Source organism: Magnolia sinica, chromosome 2 (assembly GCF_029962835.1).
Source record: "Magnolia sinica isolate HGM2019 chromosome 2, MsV1, whole genome shotgun sequence".
Lineage (NCBI taxonomy): Eukaryota > Viridiplantae > Streptophyta > Magnoliopsida > Magnoliales > Magnoliaceae > Magnolia > Magnolia sinica.
Window position 1 is genome coordinate 45,362,271 of NC_080574.1, and position 18,282 is coordinate 45,380,552.

Consider the following 18,282-nt stretch of genomic DNA (forward strand, 5'->3'; position numbering starts at 1 on the left):
CGAGCACCGCTCGACCGCTCGAGCAGCGCGGTGAAAGGCCTCCGTTTTTCAACGAACGCAATTGGTGTGCTGGCTCTATACCTCAACAATCTCCCGCTTGAAGACACATCACCATAAACCTTCGTCTTCTACATTCAGAGTGCACCATCTCCCCGTCTTCAAGCCTGAAGACCAATCAAAGCTAAACAGAGCCTCAGCTTCTCCCGTGTGACTGCCTTGGTCAGCATATCTGCAGGATTCTCACTTGTATGGATCTTCTCTAGAGCAATCGATCCATCTTCCAGTAACGAACGTATGAAGTGATATCTGATGTCAATATGCTTGGTCCTTGAATGAAATGCTGAATTTCTAGCTAAGTGTATTGCACTCTGACTGTCACTGTACAACTTGCAATCTGCTTGCTTCTTTCTCAACTCTTCCATGAAACCTTGCATCCACACCATCTCTTTGCACGCTTCTGTAGTTGCAACATATTCTGCTTCCGTTGTACTGATGGATACTATCTTCTGTAACTGAGAGACCCAACTGACTGCAGCACTACCCAGAGTAAAGACATACCCTGTAGTGCTTCTTCTTCTGTCGATATCTCCTGCCAAATCTGAATCTACGTAGCCTTGTAGCTTAATTTCCAATCCTCCATAGCACAGTCCTACATCCACAATACCTACCAGGTATCTAAGGATCCACTTCACAGCTTCCTAATGTTCCTTCCTGGGGTTGTTCATGAACCTGCTAACAACTCCCACTGCTTGAGCAATATCTGGCCTCATGCTCACCATATCATACATGAGACTCCCAATAGCTGACGCGTATAGGACTTTAGCAATGTAGTCATGTTCCTCCTGCGTCTTCGCCCCTTACTTCTTAGAAAGCTTGAAGTGGTTGGCTAATGGAGTGTTAACCAGCTTAGCACCTCCCATACTGAATCGATCAAGTACCTTGGATAATGTACAACGTATCAAACTTCTTCAAATAGCAACAGTGGTCTGTATGACATCTCCTAAAACCGTTTCCCGAATGAAATTGTTGAACTTCTTGTACCACTGCCTCGGGGCCTGCTTCAGGCCATATAGACTCTTATTCAGTCTACACACCTTCTCCTTTCCTGGTATCATGTATCCTGTCGGCTAATGCATGTATATCTCTTCTACAAGGTCCCCATGAAGAAATGTTGTCTTAACATATAGCTGCTCTAGATGTAAGTCCTTTGTAGCCACTATACTTAAGACTATGCGAATCGTAGACATTTTCACCATTGGTGAAAGTATTTCAATGAAGTCGATACCTGCCTTTTGTTGGAACCCTTTCACAACTAATCTAGCCTTGTACCGCTTCGAACCATCGTGCTCCTCCTTCAGTCTGTAAACCCACTTATTATAAAGAGCTTTCTTACCCTTAGGTAAAGTGACTAGCTCCCACGTGCGATTGAACTCAAGAGAGTCCATCTCATCATCCATGGCCTACTCCCACTTAACCCATGTATCTAACTATAATGCCTCTTCAAAACACTCTGGTTCACTATTATCTGTCAGCAGTAGATAATGTAAGGAGGGTGAGTATCGGACCTTGGGTCTCCTCTCTCGAGTAGACCTCCTCACAACTGGTGTTTACGGCTCTACCTTATTATGCTCCTGTGCTTGCTCATCCTGTGGCAATGTAACACTCGTGTCCGGTAACTCTTCTAACTCTATGAATTCTTTCTCATCGGCCTTATTTTGTTTTTACTGCACACTGTCCTTATGCATCACTTTTTCATTGAAGACTACATCTTTGCTTCTGATGATTTTTCGGTTCTCTGTATCCCAAAACCTGTAGCCAAAATCATGCTGCCCCTAGCCTATAAACGTGCACTTCCTGGACTTCGCATCCAGCTTGTTTCTGTGTTCTGCATCAATGTGAACATATGAAGTGCAACCGAACACTTTGAGGTGTGCAAGGTTCGCTTCTTTCCCAGTCCACTCTTCTTCTGGTAGCTCACCATCCAATGGTGCTGAGGGACTTCTATTGATGAGATATACGGCAGTATTCACAGCATCTGCCCAAAACGTCTTAGGCAACCCTGCATGTAACCTCATGCTCCTGGCGCCCTCAAGGATAGTCCTGTTAATGCGCTCAGCCACACCGTTCTGTTGAGGTGTCCCTGGAATCGTTTTCTAATGTTTGATTCCATTTGCTGCACAATACTCGTCAAATCTCTTATCACATTACTCTCCCTCATTATCTGATCTGAGATATTTTACTGTTTTACCTGTCTTGTTTTCTATCATTACTTTCCACTTCTTAAATATATCAAGTACATCAGATTTGTGCTTTAAGAAATAGACCCACAATTTTCTACAGCATCATCAATAAAAGAAACAAAATAATGTGAACCACCAAGAGATGATACCTGTGCCGGTCCCCACACATCAGTGTGTACAAGCTCCAACAGATGCGTCTTTGGAGTGTGTCCTGTTTTCTTGAAGCTCACCCTCTTTTGCTTGCCATACACGTAGTCCTCGCAAAATTCCAAATCAATAGATTTTAGCCCTGGTAGCTTCCCTTTTGACAATAACACTTTCATTCCTTTTTCACTCATATGTCCCAACCTCTGATGCCATAACTGCCCATTCACTCCAGTTGATGCGACTGCGAGTGAACTATACGATCCTGAAGTCACGTACAAAGTACCTTTATTCTTACCTCAAGATATCACCAAGGCATCTTTTGTGATCTTCCAGGAATCACTAGTGAATGTCGTCACATATCCGGTATCGGCCAACTGTCCTACTGAGACCAAGTTCCGTTTCAAACTCGGTACGTGTCTGACATCCTTCAATTTCAAAGTCGTTCTGTCTTTCTGACTTATATGAACCTTTTCATTTTCAACAATACTGCACAGCTCATCATCACCCAGGTAGACTCTCTCGAAGTCACCTGACATATGATCACGCAGAACTTCCTTACACGAAGTGGCATGAAACGAAGCACCCGAGTCTATGACCCAAGACTCATTCTTTCCCGCCTTAAGAGCTTCCTTCTTGTTTCTTATGCACCCTGCAATCACGTTTCATGTGCCCCTTCTTCCCGCAATGCCAACACCTGTCTTTGTCTTTAGGTCCCTTGAACTTCTTCCTCGACTTAGAACGTTCGTGTTTATTGCCTCCTTTGTTCAGCGATCTTCCTCTTCCTTCAACATTTAGAGCATTCCCCGAATCCCCTGAAACTTCTGATGTCTTTCTTCTAAATTCTTCGCTGAGAATTAGACCGACCACATCATCGAATTTCAGTTTTGTCAGCCCTGAAGAATTGCTCACGGCAATCACTAAATCATCCCAACTGTCTGGCGAATTGGACAAGATCAATAACGCCCTGACCTCGTACTCAAAAGTGATGCCAACGGATTCCAATTGGCTCATGACTATATTGAACTCGTTTAGATGTTCAGCCACGCTCCCACCATTTAACATCTTCATGTTGAATAGCCGTTTCATAAGATGAACCTTGTTGGACGCTGAGGGTTTCTCATACATCATAGCTAGAGCCTGCATTAATTCTTTTGTGGCCTTCACCTTGGATATATTGAAGGCGACGCTCTTAGACAAAAAGAGTCGGATCGTTCCTAAAGCCTTCCGATCCAATAAAGACCATTCATTATCTGTCATCTTTTCTAGTTTCTTCTCTTTTCCTCCTAGAGGAATATAAAAGTTCTTCTGATACAGATAATCCTCCATCCGCATCTTCCAGAAGGCAAAGTTTGAACCATCAAACTTCTCAATTCTAGTCTTCCCTTCTTTCGTCATCGCTCCCACTTGAACTAAACCAATAGCTTTGATACCAGTTGTTGTGCAGCACGCCAACAACGCTAGTGAACCGAGATCCAATCTCCGGTCTTACCCACAAAACAATAAACAGGAAAAAATATAATCTAGAAATAGAATCAAATCATACCAAGAAACCACAAGACAGAATATACATGGAAAAACCCCAACAAGGGTAAAAAACCATGGGTGCAAACTTCCACTATGAAGAAAAACGAGATTACAAGCAATATACTCACCTTCTCAATGCTCCCATGCACAGAGATAACCCTTTTCTCTTTGGATGTATATAAAAAACCCTTAGCATACACCTTAGAATACCCTAGAACAGCCCTAGGAACCCCTATTTATAGTTTAGGCAACTTCCTTTCACACCTCTGCGAAAACCGCCTCAAATTTACGCAATCCGCACTAAATCCATGCAAAATCTGCGTAGCCTCGACTAGTCGAGCACTACGGAATTCCAAAACATTAGCTCGCTGGACTTTGAGTCGAGCACCGCTCGACCGGTCGAGCAGCCCACTCAACCAGTCAAGTAGTCTACTTGACCGGTCGAGCAGCGCAATGAAAGGCCTCCGTTTTTCAACGGGCGCAATTGGTGTGCTTGTAAACCGAGACGAGCTGAAAGCTTTTGTGTATTTGAGACAACCCAAAGGGGTTGAATATATAGAGATTACAGCATCTATACAAGGAAAGAAATAAATTCAGAATCATCTACCTATGGAAAACCAACTATATAAGGTATGCTAGCTCTACAAGGTCTATACAAGGTATGTTTCAGCCTGTCTAACACAGCCTGTCTAACATCCCCCCTCAAACTAATGCGGGTCATCGACAAGTAATAGTTTGCCAACAAGAAATGAGTGACGTGCAGAAGTTAGGGACTTGGTGTAAATGTCTGTAATCTGATCATGGGATGCAACATGTGGTAGAGAAATGAGCCCAGACTGAAATTTCTCACGGATAAAGTGACAGTCAACTTCAATATGCTTCGTCTGTTCATGAAAAATCGGGTTAGAGGCAATCTGAATGACACTGAGATTATCAACATGGAGTGGAGTAGGATTCTGCATAGGAATGCCCAAGTCGGAAAGAAGTCCACGTAACCAAACAAGCTCACTACACGCAGCAGACATCGCTCGATACTCGGCTTCTGTGCTTGATTTGGAAACAGTGGCCTGCTTCTTACACTTCCAAGAGATGAGAGAAGTGCCGAGAAAAACACAGTAGCCAGTGGTAGATCTTCGTGTGAGAGCGCAACCAGCCCAATCAGCATCCGAATAAGCATGAAGGTCCAGAGTCGCCGTGGAGGAGAAGAACAGTGATCGATCTAGAGTTCCACGTAGGTACCGTATGATGCGTAACACCGCAGTCATATGAAGAGTCCGAGGAGCAGAAACAAACTGACTGACGACTTGGACAGCATAGGCAATATTAGGGCGAGTCATAGTTAAGTAAACCAGACTCCCAACCAAACGACGGTATAAGTCGGGCTGTGCAAGTAGATCACCATCGTCGCAGCCATAATGAATGTTAAGTTCTAAGGGAGTCTGAACTGTTTTCTGATCTGTCAATGATGCCAAAGCGAGAAGATCCTTGGCATATTTACGCTGGCTGACCAGGATCCCACGTTTAGAACGTGAGATTTCAAGCCCAAGAAAGTATGTGAGATAGCCGAGGTCTTTCATCTTGAAGAAGGATTGTAGAACTTCCTTTAAAGCCGAGATGCCAGCAGTATCGCTACCAGTCAGTAGGAGGTCATCAACATAGACCAGAATAATGACAATTCCGTGAGCAGTGATGCGCAAAAATAAGGATGGGTCATGACCACTTTGAGTAAAGCCAGCACCCGTAACAACATCGTGAAAGCGTTGGAACCATGCCCGAGGTGCCTGTTTGAGGCTGTACAGGGCTTTCTTTAGACGACATACCTTATTGTCAGGGATTAAGGAGCCAAGAGGAGGTTTCAAATACACGGTTTCTTGAAGATCTCCATGAAGAAAGGCATTTTTCACATCCATCTGAGCGAATGGCCATGAGCGAACAGAAGATATAGCCAGAAGAGTACGAACAGTTTTCATCTTGGCCACGGGAGCGAAAGTCTCATCATAATCAATTCTGTATTCTTGTTTGTATCCTCGAGCGACAAGTCGAGCCTTGTATCGATCCAATGATCCATCAGACTTGAGTTTGACCGAATAAATCCATTTGCTACCAATTAGCTGTTGGTCAGCAGGTCGAGTGACAATGTCCCACGTATGATTATCTGCCAATGCTGCAAGTTCTTCTGCCATAGCCTTCTTCCAACAATCATGAGTGGCTGCCTGAGAGTATGAAGTAGGAATAGAAACGGTATCCAAAGTAGCATTCATGGCAGACATAGAGCATATCAACCGATCAGGCGCTCGATGTTCACGAGCGGAACGACGGATCGAGGTAAGTTCGGGATCAGCAACGGGTACAGTAGGTTCGGGTTGAGTAATAGGTGGTGGATCTGTACGTGGTCGACGTGAGTAAACCTGCAACGGACGAGGGAGAGTACTTGAGGCAAACGGAATTTCTGGAAAGGCAGTTAGACCAGGAGAGTTGGGAGTGTGCGGAGGAAGAAGGGATGAATGAAAAGCAATGTGCTCAAGAAAAACAACATGTCGTGAAACCCGAACACGACGAGAAACCGGATCATAACATCGAAAACCCTTCTGAGTTTCCCCAAATCCTAAGTACATACATTTGACTGATTTTGGAGATAGTTTGTTACGTTCACGTGAAGCCAGGTGAACATAACAGATACAACCAAAAACACGAAATGTGGAATATGCAGAAGGAAAGCCATTGAGAATAAAGTATGAAGATTTACTATTCAGAATGTTGGTTGGCATCCGGTTAATCAAGTAGACTGAATATAACATTGCTTTCACCTAGAAAGAACGAGGAACACTCATAGCTGTCATCAGGGTGTTGGCAGTTTCAACAATATGACGATTTTTTCTTTCAGCCACCCCGTTCTGTTGTGGAGTATCAGAACAGGTGGTTTGATGAATAATTCCATGCCCTTGAAGAAATGTACGAAAATTAGTTGAGAGATATTCCCCCCCTGAGTCAGAGCGGAGAGTTTAAACTGAAACCCGAAATTGAGTCTCCACCATAGAGTGAAATAACTTGAATCTTTCAAAAACCTGTGACTTCGATTGTAGAAAGTAAATCCAAGTGTAACGTGTGAAATCATCAATGAATATTACATAGTATCGTAACCCAGAGAGAGACATAATTGGTGAAGGACCCCAAACATCCGTATGCACAAGTTCAAACATAGAAGATGATTTTGTAGTACTTAGGGAAAATGGAACACACTTACTTTTTGAAAGACAACAGGAAGAACAAGAATAATCCAAATCATTTTTATTAAGAGAAATATTCCCTAACATGCCAGACGAAATTAACTGAAGTAACCGATCAGAATGTGGATGACCCAGGCGAAAGTGCCATAGTTTCCACAATTTATTTGCTGAAGAAATATCTGATGAAGAAGGAGAAAAGAAACAACGGGCCGGAGTGATAGATGGATCAAAATCCAGCATGTACAGACGACCATGCCACCTACCCCTCCCAAGTACCTTCCCCGTCGCCAGATCCTGCACAAAACAACAGTTGGGAAGAATATGACTAAGCAGTTATTTGATGTGAGTTGACCAACTGAAATTAAATTGGAGGAGAGGTTAGGGACATGAAACACATCACGAAGGGTGAACTGGCGATGAGCAGAATGAGAGAAAGTCAATGATCCAACAGACTGAATAGGTAGTCTAGTGCCATCCGCAGTAGAAATAGCCTGATTGTCGGTGTAGGGACGAATGTCACGAAGATGGGATACAGCACCGGTCATATGATTGGAAGCACCCGAATCGAAGAACCATGTAGAAGATGGGGATATACCTAACATACCGGCCGCAGAAAGGGCCTGAACGATTTGGTGGAGCATCGCAGGAGTCAACGGAGATGGAAGGCCTTCAGCAGAAACAGTAAATGTAGAATCAGTAACAGTCGGCTCGGAAGAAATAGTGGCAGCAGTAGCAGAAAGAGCACGACCACGACCACCACGTCCACGGACGGAAGAAGATGCATATGCACGTGTACGGCAGTCTTGAATGCCATGACCAGTTCGTTGACAATAAGCGCACCATTCTTTGCATTGAGCAACAACATGACCCACCTTATTGCAGCCGCGACATGTTAAAAGAGAGGAGCCACGCGTTGATGTAGTGGTGGACACAGCAAGCACCATATCAGAGGATCCCGGAGTCGAGGAAGGAAGTGATAGAACTTTCAGTCGTTGTTCCTCAGCCAATAGATCATTAATAACCGAATTCAATGAAGGAGTAGGGCTACGGTTCAAGAGAGCAGCTCGACAATGCTCGAATTCCGGACGCAGTTTCATAAGAAATTGGCGAACTTGCGCACTCTCGCGCATAGTTTGGAAAATCCTAAAGTCATTAGGAAATATTGGATCCATCAAGGCCATCTCAGTCCAAATTGTGACAATTTTAGAATAAAATGATTGAATACTGTCGTCACCCTGAGTAAGGTTAACGAGATCCTGTTCCAGACGATATGACCGGGCCGCATTACTTTGTTGATAAATTGTCTGAAGATGCTCCCACATTGCCTTAGCCGTGCGATGAGGTGTGAGGCCAACAGCAATGGACCGATCGACTGAATCGAGAATCCAGGTAATAATCCGTCCATTATTCATTTCCCAATCAGCCAATTTATCGGCATCCGTGGAAGTGGGAATAGTAACAGATCCATCAATTAGTCCCCACAAACCACGACCCTTCAGGAAGTTCTGAAAATGGATGGCCCATAGTGAATAGTTGGTACCATCAAAACTACACCTTGGGGCCTCTGTACGTGATGAGTTCTTGTCCATTGATCGGAGTTAATATAAAGCACGCAAAGAGTTGCAGCAGAAGAAGAATAGGAACAGCAACAGGACAGCAACAGTTGCAGCAGAAGAAGAATAGGAACAGCAACAGTTGCAGCAGAAGAAGAATAGGAACAGCAACAGGACCTGTGGATCTGGAAAATGTAGATCCGGCGACGCAGCAGCAACAGCAACAGATCGGGCGACGCTGGGGGTGGTCGGATCTTCAACAGGGGTGGTCGGATCTTCAACAGGAGTGGTCGGACGCGCAGGGGGTGGTCGGACGCGCAACAGGGGGTGGTCGGACACGCAGCAGGGGGCGGTCGGACGCACAGGGGGTGGTCGGACGCGCAGGGGGTGGTCGGACGAACGGTCGGACGCGCAGGAGGTGGCCGGATCTGCAACAGGGGACGTTCGGAAGAGCAGGGGATAGTCGGATCTGCAACAGGGGCGCGGGACGAGCAGCAGATGGTGCTTGGACGAGCAGAGGGATGATTAGACGACGCAACAGGGGTGGTCGGATCTGACAGGTGGTGCCGGATTTGGATCAGTGATGCTCTGATACCATATAAACCGAGACGAGCTGAAAGCTTTTGTGTATTTGAGACAACCCAAAGGGGTTGAATATATAGAGATTACAGCATCTATACAAGGAAAGAAATAAATTCAGAATCATCTACCTATGGAAAACCAACTATATAAGGTATGCTAGCTATACAAGGTCTATACAAGGTATGTTTCAGCCTGTCTAACACAGCCTGTCTAACAGTGCTGGCTCTACACCTCAACAATCCTTATCATCTGCAGCTGCAGAATTGGCGGCTCGACCTCGAGGTCGACCATAAAGGACCCAATAGTAATCAACAATATATCCATATCTACCACAATTATTGATGATTCATACCATGATCATGACCTCGACCATCATCATGACTTCCTCTTCTTGTATCTCTACGTCAGCTAGTACCAACATCATCAAAAATTTTGAATCATGTCACTAAGGCAGATTTCTCAACCACAGTTAATTATGTAATTATACAACACTTCTTATCTTATAACAGAAAAGCATATACACTGTTAAGTGAAGGTAAAGTAAGAGAACGGAGAATCCGAGCTTGAACAGGCTCAAACTCATAATTAAGACCTGCTAACAATTCAAATGTCATTTTTTTCAACACTTCTTTTATATGCCTCTGCATCCGTAGAACAAACAAATCGAAGATCATTTAGGAAAGGTAATTCTTGCCACAAACCATGCATCTTAGCATAATAATTAGACATTTATCGCTCCCCTGTCTCAAATGATTAATCCTTTGATAAATATTGTAAATTAAGGCCATATTAGTCTAATCCATATATAATTCATAAGTAATCAACCAAATCTCACGTGCAGTATAACGTAAAAAGTCATTTAGTAACCTCTAGTTCCATATAATTCATGAGACAGGACAACTAATAAATTATTCAATTTTCACTCTCCATAAGAAGGATCAGGCATGGGTGGTTCCAATGTACTGTCATCAATATATCCTAATTAATGTTTTTCTACAGCAAGCATCTCAAAAACTTTTAACCATTAAAAACAATTGCTGGACTTAAGTTTATGAGTTGTAGTCTGCAATCCAGGATTCTCATAATGAACAATCAACATCTCCATCTTGGAGGTGATGGGATCTATATCTCAAATATTGACGATGAAGTTATTTAATCCCAAACAATTAAAAAAGTGTTAAATATTAAGACTTTACACCAATCAATACGAAAAATAAAATAAAATGATATAACCAACTATAACTTGCAATAGTATAAAAAAGACCTTTTTTTTTATTTTTTTTTATTTTTTAAAAAGTCTTGGATCCTCGTAGCTCCAAATCAAACCCCCAATGAAAACAAGGGGATCTTGCGGCTAAATTCACTAGATATCAATGAATCTTGATAATCTTCAAAATGAAAAAAAAAAATCTCAAATATCTGATTGTTGGCTACAAAAGAACTGTTATAAATTGGGATGAAAGAGAAAAAAAAGAAGACGAAAATCTTAAACAAAAATATTCAGCAAACCCTAGCTGTCACAAACCAGTTTTTGAAAAAAATAGAATAAAAACACACCAATATGGACTAATTTATTCATGGTCTGCTTATGAGGTCGGTTTGGAGGGCTTGTTGAGGGTTTTGTCGCCTCTCTGTTTGATGCCCGCATCGATCAAAGGGTTGTCGCTTGCTTGGCACGGGAGTGGACACAATAAGGGAAGCTTTTTTGGAGACTTTCCTACTAGCGGGTCTTTGCTCCATATAGGGCAAAAGGAACAATTGATGCTTTAGAGATAAATGCGAGTCTGTGTCAAAGTCAGTCAAGCGGGCTATTATCTTCTTTGAACATTGATGTAGAGGGTTTCTTTTGGCCTCTTCTTGGGCTTTCCTTTGTAGTTTTGCACGTCTTTTGCACCTCTAAAAAAAAATTCGTCTCCTTTAGAAAAAAAAAATGACAAAACCTGATCAAATTGAATGTCCAGTAACCCTTGAAACAAAATTAGAAATTGCCGCAAGATCCGTCCTCATTAATGACTTTCAATTGTTGATTAGGTTGCAATGACTCTTACACCGAGAGAAAATCTGAGAAGAAGAAAGAAAAGAAGAGAAAAGAAGAAAAAAGAGAGAAAAGGGAAGGGAGATCGAGAAGGGAGGATGAGAAGAAAACCCTACAAATTTTTTTGCTATGATACCATGTTAATGAGAAATTAGGGTTGGATGTCCAATCTCCTTATTTATATTAAGTGGTGTCTTAAATTACATAAAATACTGTTGAAACCGAGGGTGGAAGAGGAAAAACAAAAGAAAATTAATAATAAGAGAAATAGGAAGAGAATAAGAGACGACCCATGGTCTAGAGAGCGAAGGCCCATGGTCCAGAAATATCTAAATATGGGAAAGATTGCATCTTACAGCGTGCACCAATAGGTGGGGAGCACGTCTTCCACCATCCAATAACTGTGGGCAGGAATCTTTACATGCATTTAAACTAGGCTTTTGAAAAGTTGCATGTTGAACTCGTGAGATTGTTGCCAATCGTTTTAAATTGTGGGAGATATCTGTGCACCTGCCCTTCAGCATTCATAGTGCGCGTTGGAGTCATGCCCATTATATGTAATTAACTCAGGTAATATTTAAAAAAATAAAATCATTCCTTTTCCAAAAAAAATTAATGTTTTTACCTTTTCTTAGTTACACCATTTGATACTTCCTTTCTATGAAAATTTGAGATGTCAGCTGTCGAGTTGACAGTGTAGAGTCTTTGGGCATTTTCAATGGAACACTAAGTTTAGATTGAGACTGAATTTTGTAGTTTGGATTAGTTATCTACTATTATTCAAGTAGTTAATAGGGTGATTCCTCATTTCATTGATAAAACATGTCCAAGGATATTGTTTGACTTAGAACATCTCAGTCTCATTAATTATATGTCCTATATGGTCATCCTCAACTCTTGTTATATGGGGTAATGTGATTGCTACTTAGCTTTAATAACATTAAAAATCAGCAAAAAGACAAAATTTTATGGTCCGTTTGGGCAGGAGATCCTGCATATTGGGATTTAACTCTAATCCTGATTTGGCAGACCCCATGCCCTCCATATAGGATTTGCAGCACTTAAGCAGGCTTTCCTCTGCAAAAACACAATTAACAGTGTTTTTTTTTTTTTGGAGACTTAGTTTGCATTTATATGGAGGAAAACATTGATTTATTGCTGTAAATCTTACGTGGTGGGCATTGGACCTGCCAAGTCGGGATTATTAGACTTAATCCCGATTGTGGGGGATCCCCTAACGAAACGGACCCCCATTGTTATTCAACACTACATGATGGATTTTTATTTTTATTTTGGTATACGGAATGGTGGTAATAGATAACCTTGATGAAGATACTTAATTTTGGTTATGATCATTGCTAATTATTTATATAATATCTTTCTTTACTTTGTTTTCGAATCTCTCACATAAAGTTATGCATTAGTTCAGATCAACTGATTTGCATTCAAGTTCATATTCTTCTTCTTACCGACTTGTTAATTTAGGTAGATTGGGAAGGAAAAGTTGCTCTCATACAATGTGCAAAGGCAATGGGTATTCAGAAGTATGTATTCTATTCAATCCACAACTGTGATAAGCATCCAGAAGTTCCTTTGATGGATATCAAGCATTGCACTGAGAAGTTTCTTCAAGATTCAGGTCTAACCTACATCACTATTCGACTATGTGGTTTTATGCAGGTACTCCATCTGCCAAGTCAAATTCTCTCTTTATGATTGCATTTGCTCAAACTTGTTTTAGTTTAACAAACCATCCGTTTGGAGTTTGAGATTACTACTACAAATTACTTATTCTTTTCTGTTTTAAATATTATAATGGCATGTGTGGGAATGTAATGCAGTGGGTGCATGGTGGAAAAGGGAAGGAATAAGATCACCATCTTATTCCCTAAAATAGTCCTTGAATCCACAAGGAGACAAATCTCTAAAAGGAAAATAACATAATGTTATTGAATGAAAAGTGCTGCTTACAACATATCTGATGTAGTGATGTGCATATACAAGTAAAAAGGCCCTAGACTCCTAATCCAACTTAAACTAGACAACTTTCCCAAAATTGTAAAGTCTCCCAAAATAGTAAAAAAAACGTGTAGCCCTACCCAAACTCATAAACAACTCCTAGATTACCAAAACAAAGACTTTGGACCACAACCAGACTCTTAAAACCCTAAAAATAGAAAAAATGTAACTTATTAAAAATAGTAAGTTTTGAACGAAAATGTGATTTGACCGAGAAAAATGGACTTTTTTCAAGAAATCCCTTGGGGCTTATTCACAGCTTTCCAACAGCATATTTCACGCATGAATCCAATAATCGGTCGTAGAGTTATTGCCGTCAGAGCTATACTGCAGTTTTAAACCTTTTTCACCCCAGATCAAACTTATTGGTGTGATTCTTTCGATCCTGACCATCCATGAAGTCGTTCGCAAGCTGTTCCACAACATCATGCCATCTTTCTTGTCACTTAGGGTTGCATTCTAGCATGGATTGTTTTGTCATCTTGGTATTAATGCACAATGTTAATAATGACAGGGCCTAATTGGGCAGTATGCAGTACCGATTCTTGAAGAGAAGTCTGTGTGGGGAACTGATGCCCCAACTCGAATAGCTTACATGGACACCCAGGTCCAAAATACATTCTTCATCTAAATCCTTATTTAGCTTGTCGTTTTGAATTTTGACTTGAAAACATTGAATTTCTACATGGCATCTAAACTAGTTTCCTATTTTTTTCAGGATATAGCCCGATTAACATTTATAGGTCTAAGGAATGAGAAAATTGATAAGAAACTTCTGACATTTGCGGGACCTCGTGCTTGGACAACCCAAGAGGTAGAGAAGGATATGTTATGTTGTGAGATTTGAAATTCTCTTGGAGCCACATGTTTAGGACCATTTTGGATGCACTTCTCGAAAGGGGTTTCTGAGAAAAGGGGGTTTCAAGCCTGCTTTTAATAATCGACTTGCCGAGTCGGCGTTTTAACGCCTATTTTGTCAAGCGGTAGACAAGAAAGGGGTTCGCAAAATGCATCACATCCATTTGGATCAAATGGTGTTTAGGCCTCAAACACCCCATTGGAGGGTGTGTCCACATGGGCCCTTTGTTTCTATTACATAATTGAGCAAATGGAAATTACCTTGCGAATACTTCTGAAGCATGCATTTGATTCTCTTTTTATTGTTAAAAGCATTTTTTTTTTCCTTGGTTGTAGGTGATTACTTTGTGTGAGAGGCTTGCAGGACAAGATGCAAATGTAACTACGGTCCCTGTTTCCATCTTGAGATTCACTCGCCAGCTAACTAGGTGTTTCCAGTGGACAAACGATGTTGCTGATAGATTGGCATTTTCAGAGGTAATAATTTCTTTCATGGTCTCCTATTACCATTAGTAGATGTTAGCACATGATGCAGATGGTGATCCAAAATTCTTCAACTTTTGATTGAGAAAATTGACTTTGCTTATGTCTATCTGTTGGTGTTTACAGGTGCTCTCAAGTAACACAGTTTTCTCAGTCCCCATGACGGAGACATATAATCTTCTTGGGGTTGATCAGAAAGACATTGTCACGCTAGAGAAATATTTGCAGGACTACTTTACCAACATATTGAAGAAATTGAAAGACATCAAAGCACAGTCAAAGCAAACCGACATTTACTTCTGAAAATGCCTATCCTTTCGTTGTACATGAAGTGATGTGAATGAGTTGGGAATCATGTAAAGTTTCTGAAAGTCCATATTAAGGGATGTTTGCAGTGAAGAAGAAACCAATGGAGGTATCGTGTTTTTTCAGCTATTCTTTGTTCTGTTCATTTTCCTCAGAAATCTAGTCCTAGAGAACCTCTCTTTTTGCTGCGGTTGAGTAGAACTTGTAAGTGTAACATGTGCATACAAAGGAATGTACGAATACCATACCAAGATGAAACAGGAAAATTAGTGCAAGATGAGAAGCAGGCAGTGTTGAAATATAGCTCAATTTCCAATACATAAGAAAGATGTCACATTGCTGATACTTAATGAAATTAGTTACTGAGAATTTTAGTACATATCAATAGGTTGAGGTTTGGTAAGCGCCCATGTGTATAACCCTATCTACACACCAGTGGACGTCTCCAGACCCAAGCTCTCCATTGGTGGGCAACAGGGTAGATGTTCTCGCAAAAAAACTTAGTCCAGTCGACACAACTGGCAAGCCATGGTGTGTGATACAGTGTACTGATATCACATTTATTTTAAGTAGCATGGCCTGATTTTGGGGTTGAGCCTTTACACAGCATGGCTCTCTTGATGGACCCCTCAAGTTTACACATGGCTCCTCAGCTATTAAAAGCAAAAAAATTGGGATTGTGATTTGAACCCCAAACCTCAACCAAAAGAAGAAACACCCTTCATTAGTGTGGTATCTTTGTTATTGTTTGTTTAAGTTACATTCTATATGCTTATCCTATTTTATATTTATTACATTTCTAATATTTTCAATTTGCAATAATTAAATATCGAGTTTGTTGGGGTTGTGCCTCAGAAACCAATGTTATTAGACCTCGTTTGATTGACATGATGAATTTACCTTTTGAGTTAATTCTTATAGAACATGCTTATGTGGGTTTAAGAGGCATATTGTTGAACAAACTATGCGATAAGAAATTGCCACCACACTTATACATGCAAATCATTGATTTTTTTTTTTTCTGTTTTTTTTTTTTAATGAATAATGATATTTTAATTTTCTATTAAGTACTTTAGTTTATTTGAATTAAATATAATGATTTTATTTTTATTTAATAAAAAATAATTTCTTTATAATGTAAAATATTTCCAAATAGGAGAGAGGGGCAAATGTGTCAAATTAACATATTTCAGACATTTCAGATGTTTGTTAACAAACAAGTTGTTTCAAATTCGGTACTTAATCTTCAGACTTTAGCCATAATTACCAAGCAAAAAGAGATGAGAGGTGAGGTATTTGAGGGAAAAAATTAGTTAGTTATGGCAATTTTTTTGTTTTGTTTTTTTTGCACTAGATGATTCTCTTTTTTCAACGTGTCTAATCAAACCACTGCAAAATGTTTGTGGGACAATTACAAAACTTGTATGAAGGAAAATTGATGTTAAACAAGTTTTTTTCTCCAATGACAACTGTGCAATTTGAACATGAAGAAATGTTCATCTTTATAAGAACACATGAATGGGTTTAACACCCTGATTAGCAGATTAGCGACGATCAATATGAAGATTGACAATGAAGAAAATGTCACACTTCTTTTTTATTCAATTCTAAATTCATGGAATAGTTTGATTAAGAATCTTAACAACGGTCCAGATATTTATATGGACCCATGTCCATGTCACTTATCGAAAAATCCAACAGAAAAACACATGAAAAATTTGTTGTTAATTTCATGAGAGAATCTAAGCCATTAATAGATTTTAGATTCAAGTACTTCGTTCTATATAAATCCACACATGAATTATTTCTACACATCATCATGTGATGGCAGCAAAGTTTACATGGGCGATAATAGCATGTGTAAAATTGTGGGGATCAGAGATGTCACAATTACTTTGTTTGATGGTATCACATGTATAGTCTTTGGTGTGTTACATGTACCAACCTTATAGAAGAGATTTCTATCATTGAAAAAGTTTAATGAAGATGTCTAAATTTTTTTTGGTGAAAATGGTCAATTGAAGATTGCAAAAAGGACAATTGTTTCACACTCCGAAATCTAAAACTCGAGTACAATGACCTTGATCTCAAGTTCTAAAGTATGAATTAAGTAATATAAGGTTATACATCGCATTCATATTCAATTCACCATATGCCTAAACCAAACAACTATTTAATTATCTAAATAATAATATTCATAATTTAAAATTAAAATAAAATTTATGAATTCAAATCCTACTCAACTACCACTGTCATTTTTCAATTATATTCTACTTTATTTTATTAAAAATTTTCAAATAAAATAAACTCAAGGTGAAACACTAATAAAAGCAATCGTTTAAGTACCTCATCTCTAATGCTCCATCCTTGCCTCCTGTTAACACCCCACCCGGGTTGACACCTTGAGAAGGCTAAGATAATCCGGGAAGCATGATCATATCCTAAACCTAATTGCAGCTTAAACCTAAACCTCACCCTAAACCCTAACCCAAAGCTCAAACCCCCAACCTGCAACCTAAAACCCTAATCCAAACCATTCAATTCACATACAGCCCTCGCCTATACCCCATACTCTAACCAGAGCCCGTTACCCAAACCCCAAGCCCACCTATCTAAACCCCAAAAAGGGGACTATTGGACGAACCAATGCGCCAAACAAACCCGCACGCTTGAGCCCGGCCCGAGCCCGTATCGGACGGTAGTCCAACTATCGCAAGTGGTACTTGGAGTGCCACCGCTTGCGACCCGTGTGTGAACTTCTGGGGACAGCTGTCCCAGCATCTAAAAGTCAACTTTCTCCGGGAATTACCCCCTTATCCGACCTTATTTACTGTTTTACCAATCCCAATAGCCAATGGGAGTGCTCCACGTGGCGTTCCTTTCCCCTCAATCATTCACCACTTGCCACATCAGCATTTACCCCTCTCAAACCTGGTAATTACAGCAATGCCATTGGAGAAGGCTATAAATAGCCCTCTCCTCTTCACATTTTCACAATAACTACTCCTCATTTCCAAGCTTAAGTGAGAGTGAGAGGAAGAGAAAGGAAGAGAGTGAGGGTGAGAGAGAGTTCCCAAGCCTCCAAGATTAGATTTTTCTAGCCATCTCTTAGCCTCCTCCTAACCTTCTTAATCTCAAGTCTAGCCCGGATTGATCATGGTGCAACCCATGTCTTAGCCTACCTAAGTTCAAGCCAAAGATCCTTTCACTTTATGCAAGCATTTGTTATGACATCTATTCCTTCTCAACCCCCATGCTTCTCTAGATCTCTAGTGAATGTATGTTCTGTTGCTTACTGTATATCGGAT

General features: G+C 40.6%; 1 protein-coding gene across 1 annotated transcript in view; it reads left to right on the forward strand.

Moving 5' to 3' along the window:
* Positions 1–15,343, forward strand: part of LOC131237068 (protein HIGH CHLOROPHYLL FLUORESCENCE PHENOTYPE 244, chloroplastic) — a 35,324-nt gene extending 19,981 nt beyond the window's left edge. The window contains exons 4-8 of the mRNA XM_058234718.1: positions 12,794–12,988; positions 13,842–13,934; positions 14,046–14,141; positions 14,522–14,662; positions 14,795–15,343. Coding sequence (XP_058090701.1) covers positions 12,794–12,988; positions 13,842–13,934; positions 14,046–14,141; positions 14,522–14,662; positions 14,795–14,971 — 702 coding nt within the window. The 3' untranslated portion in view covers positions 14,972–15,343. The remainder of the gene's footprint in view (positions 1–12,793; positions 12,989–13,841; positions 13,935–14,045; positions 14,142–14,521; positions 14,663–14,794) is intronic.
* Positions 15,344–18,282: the final 2,939 nt, after the last annotated feature.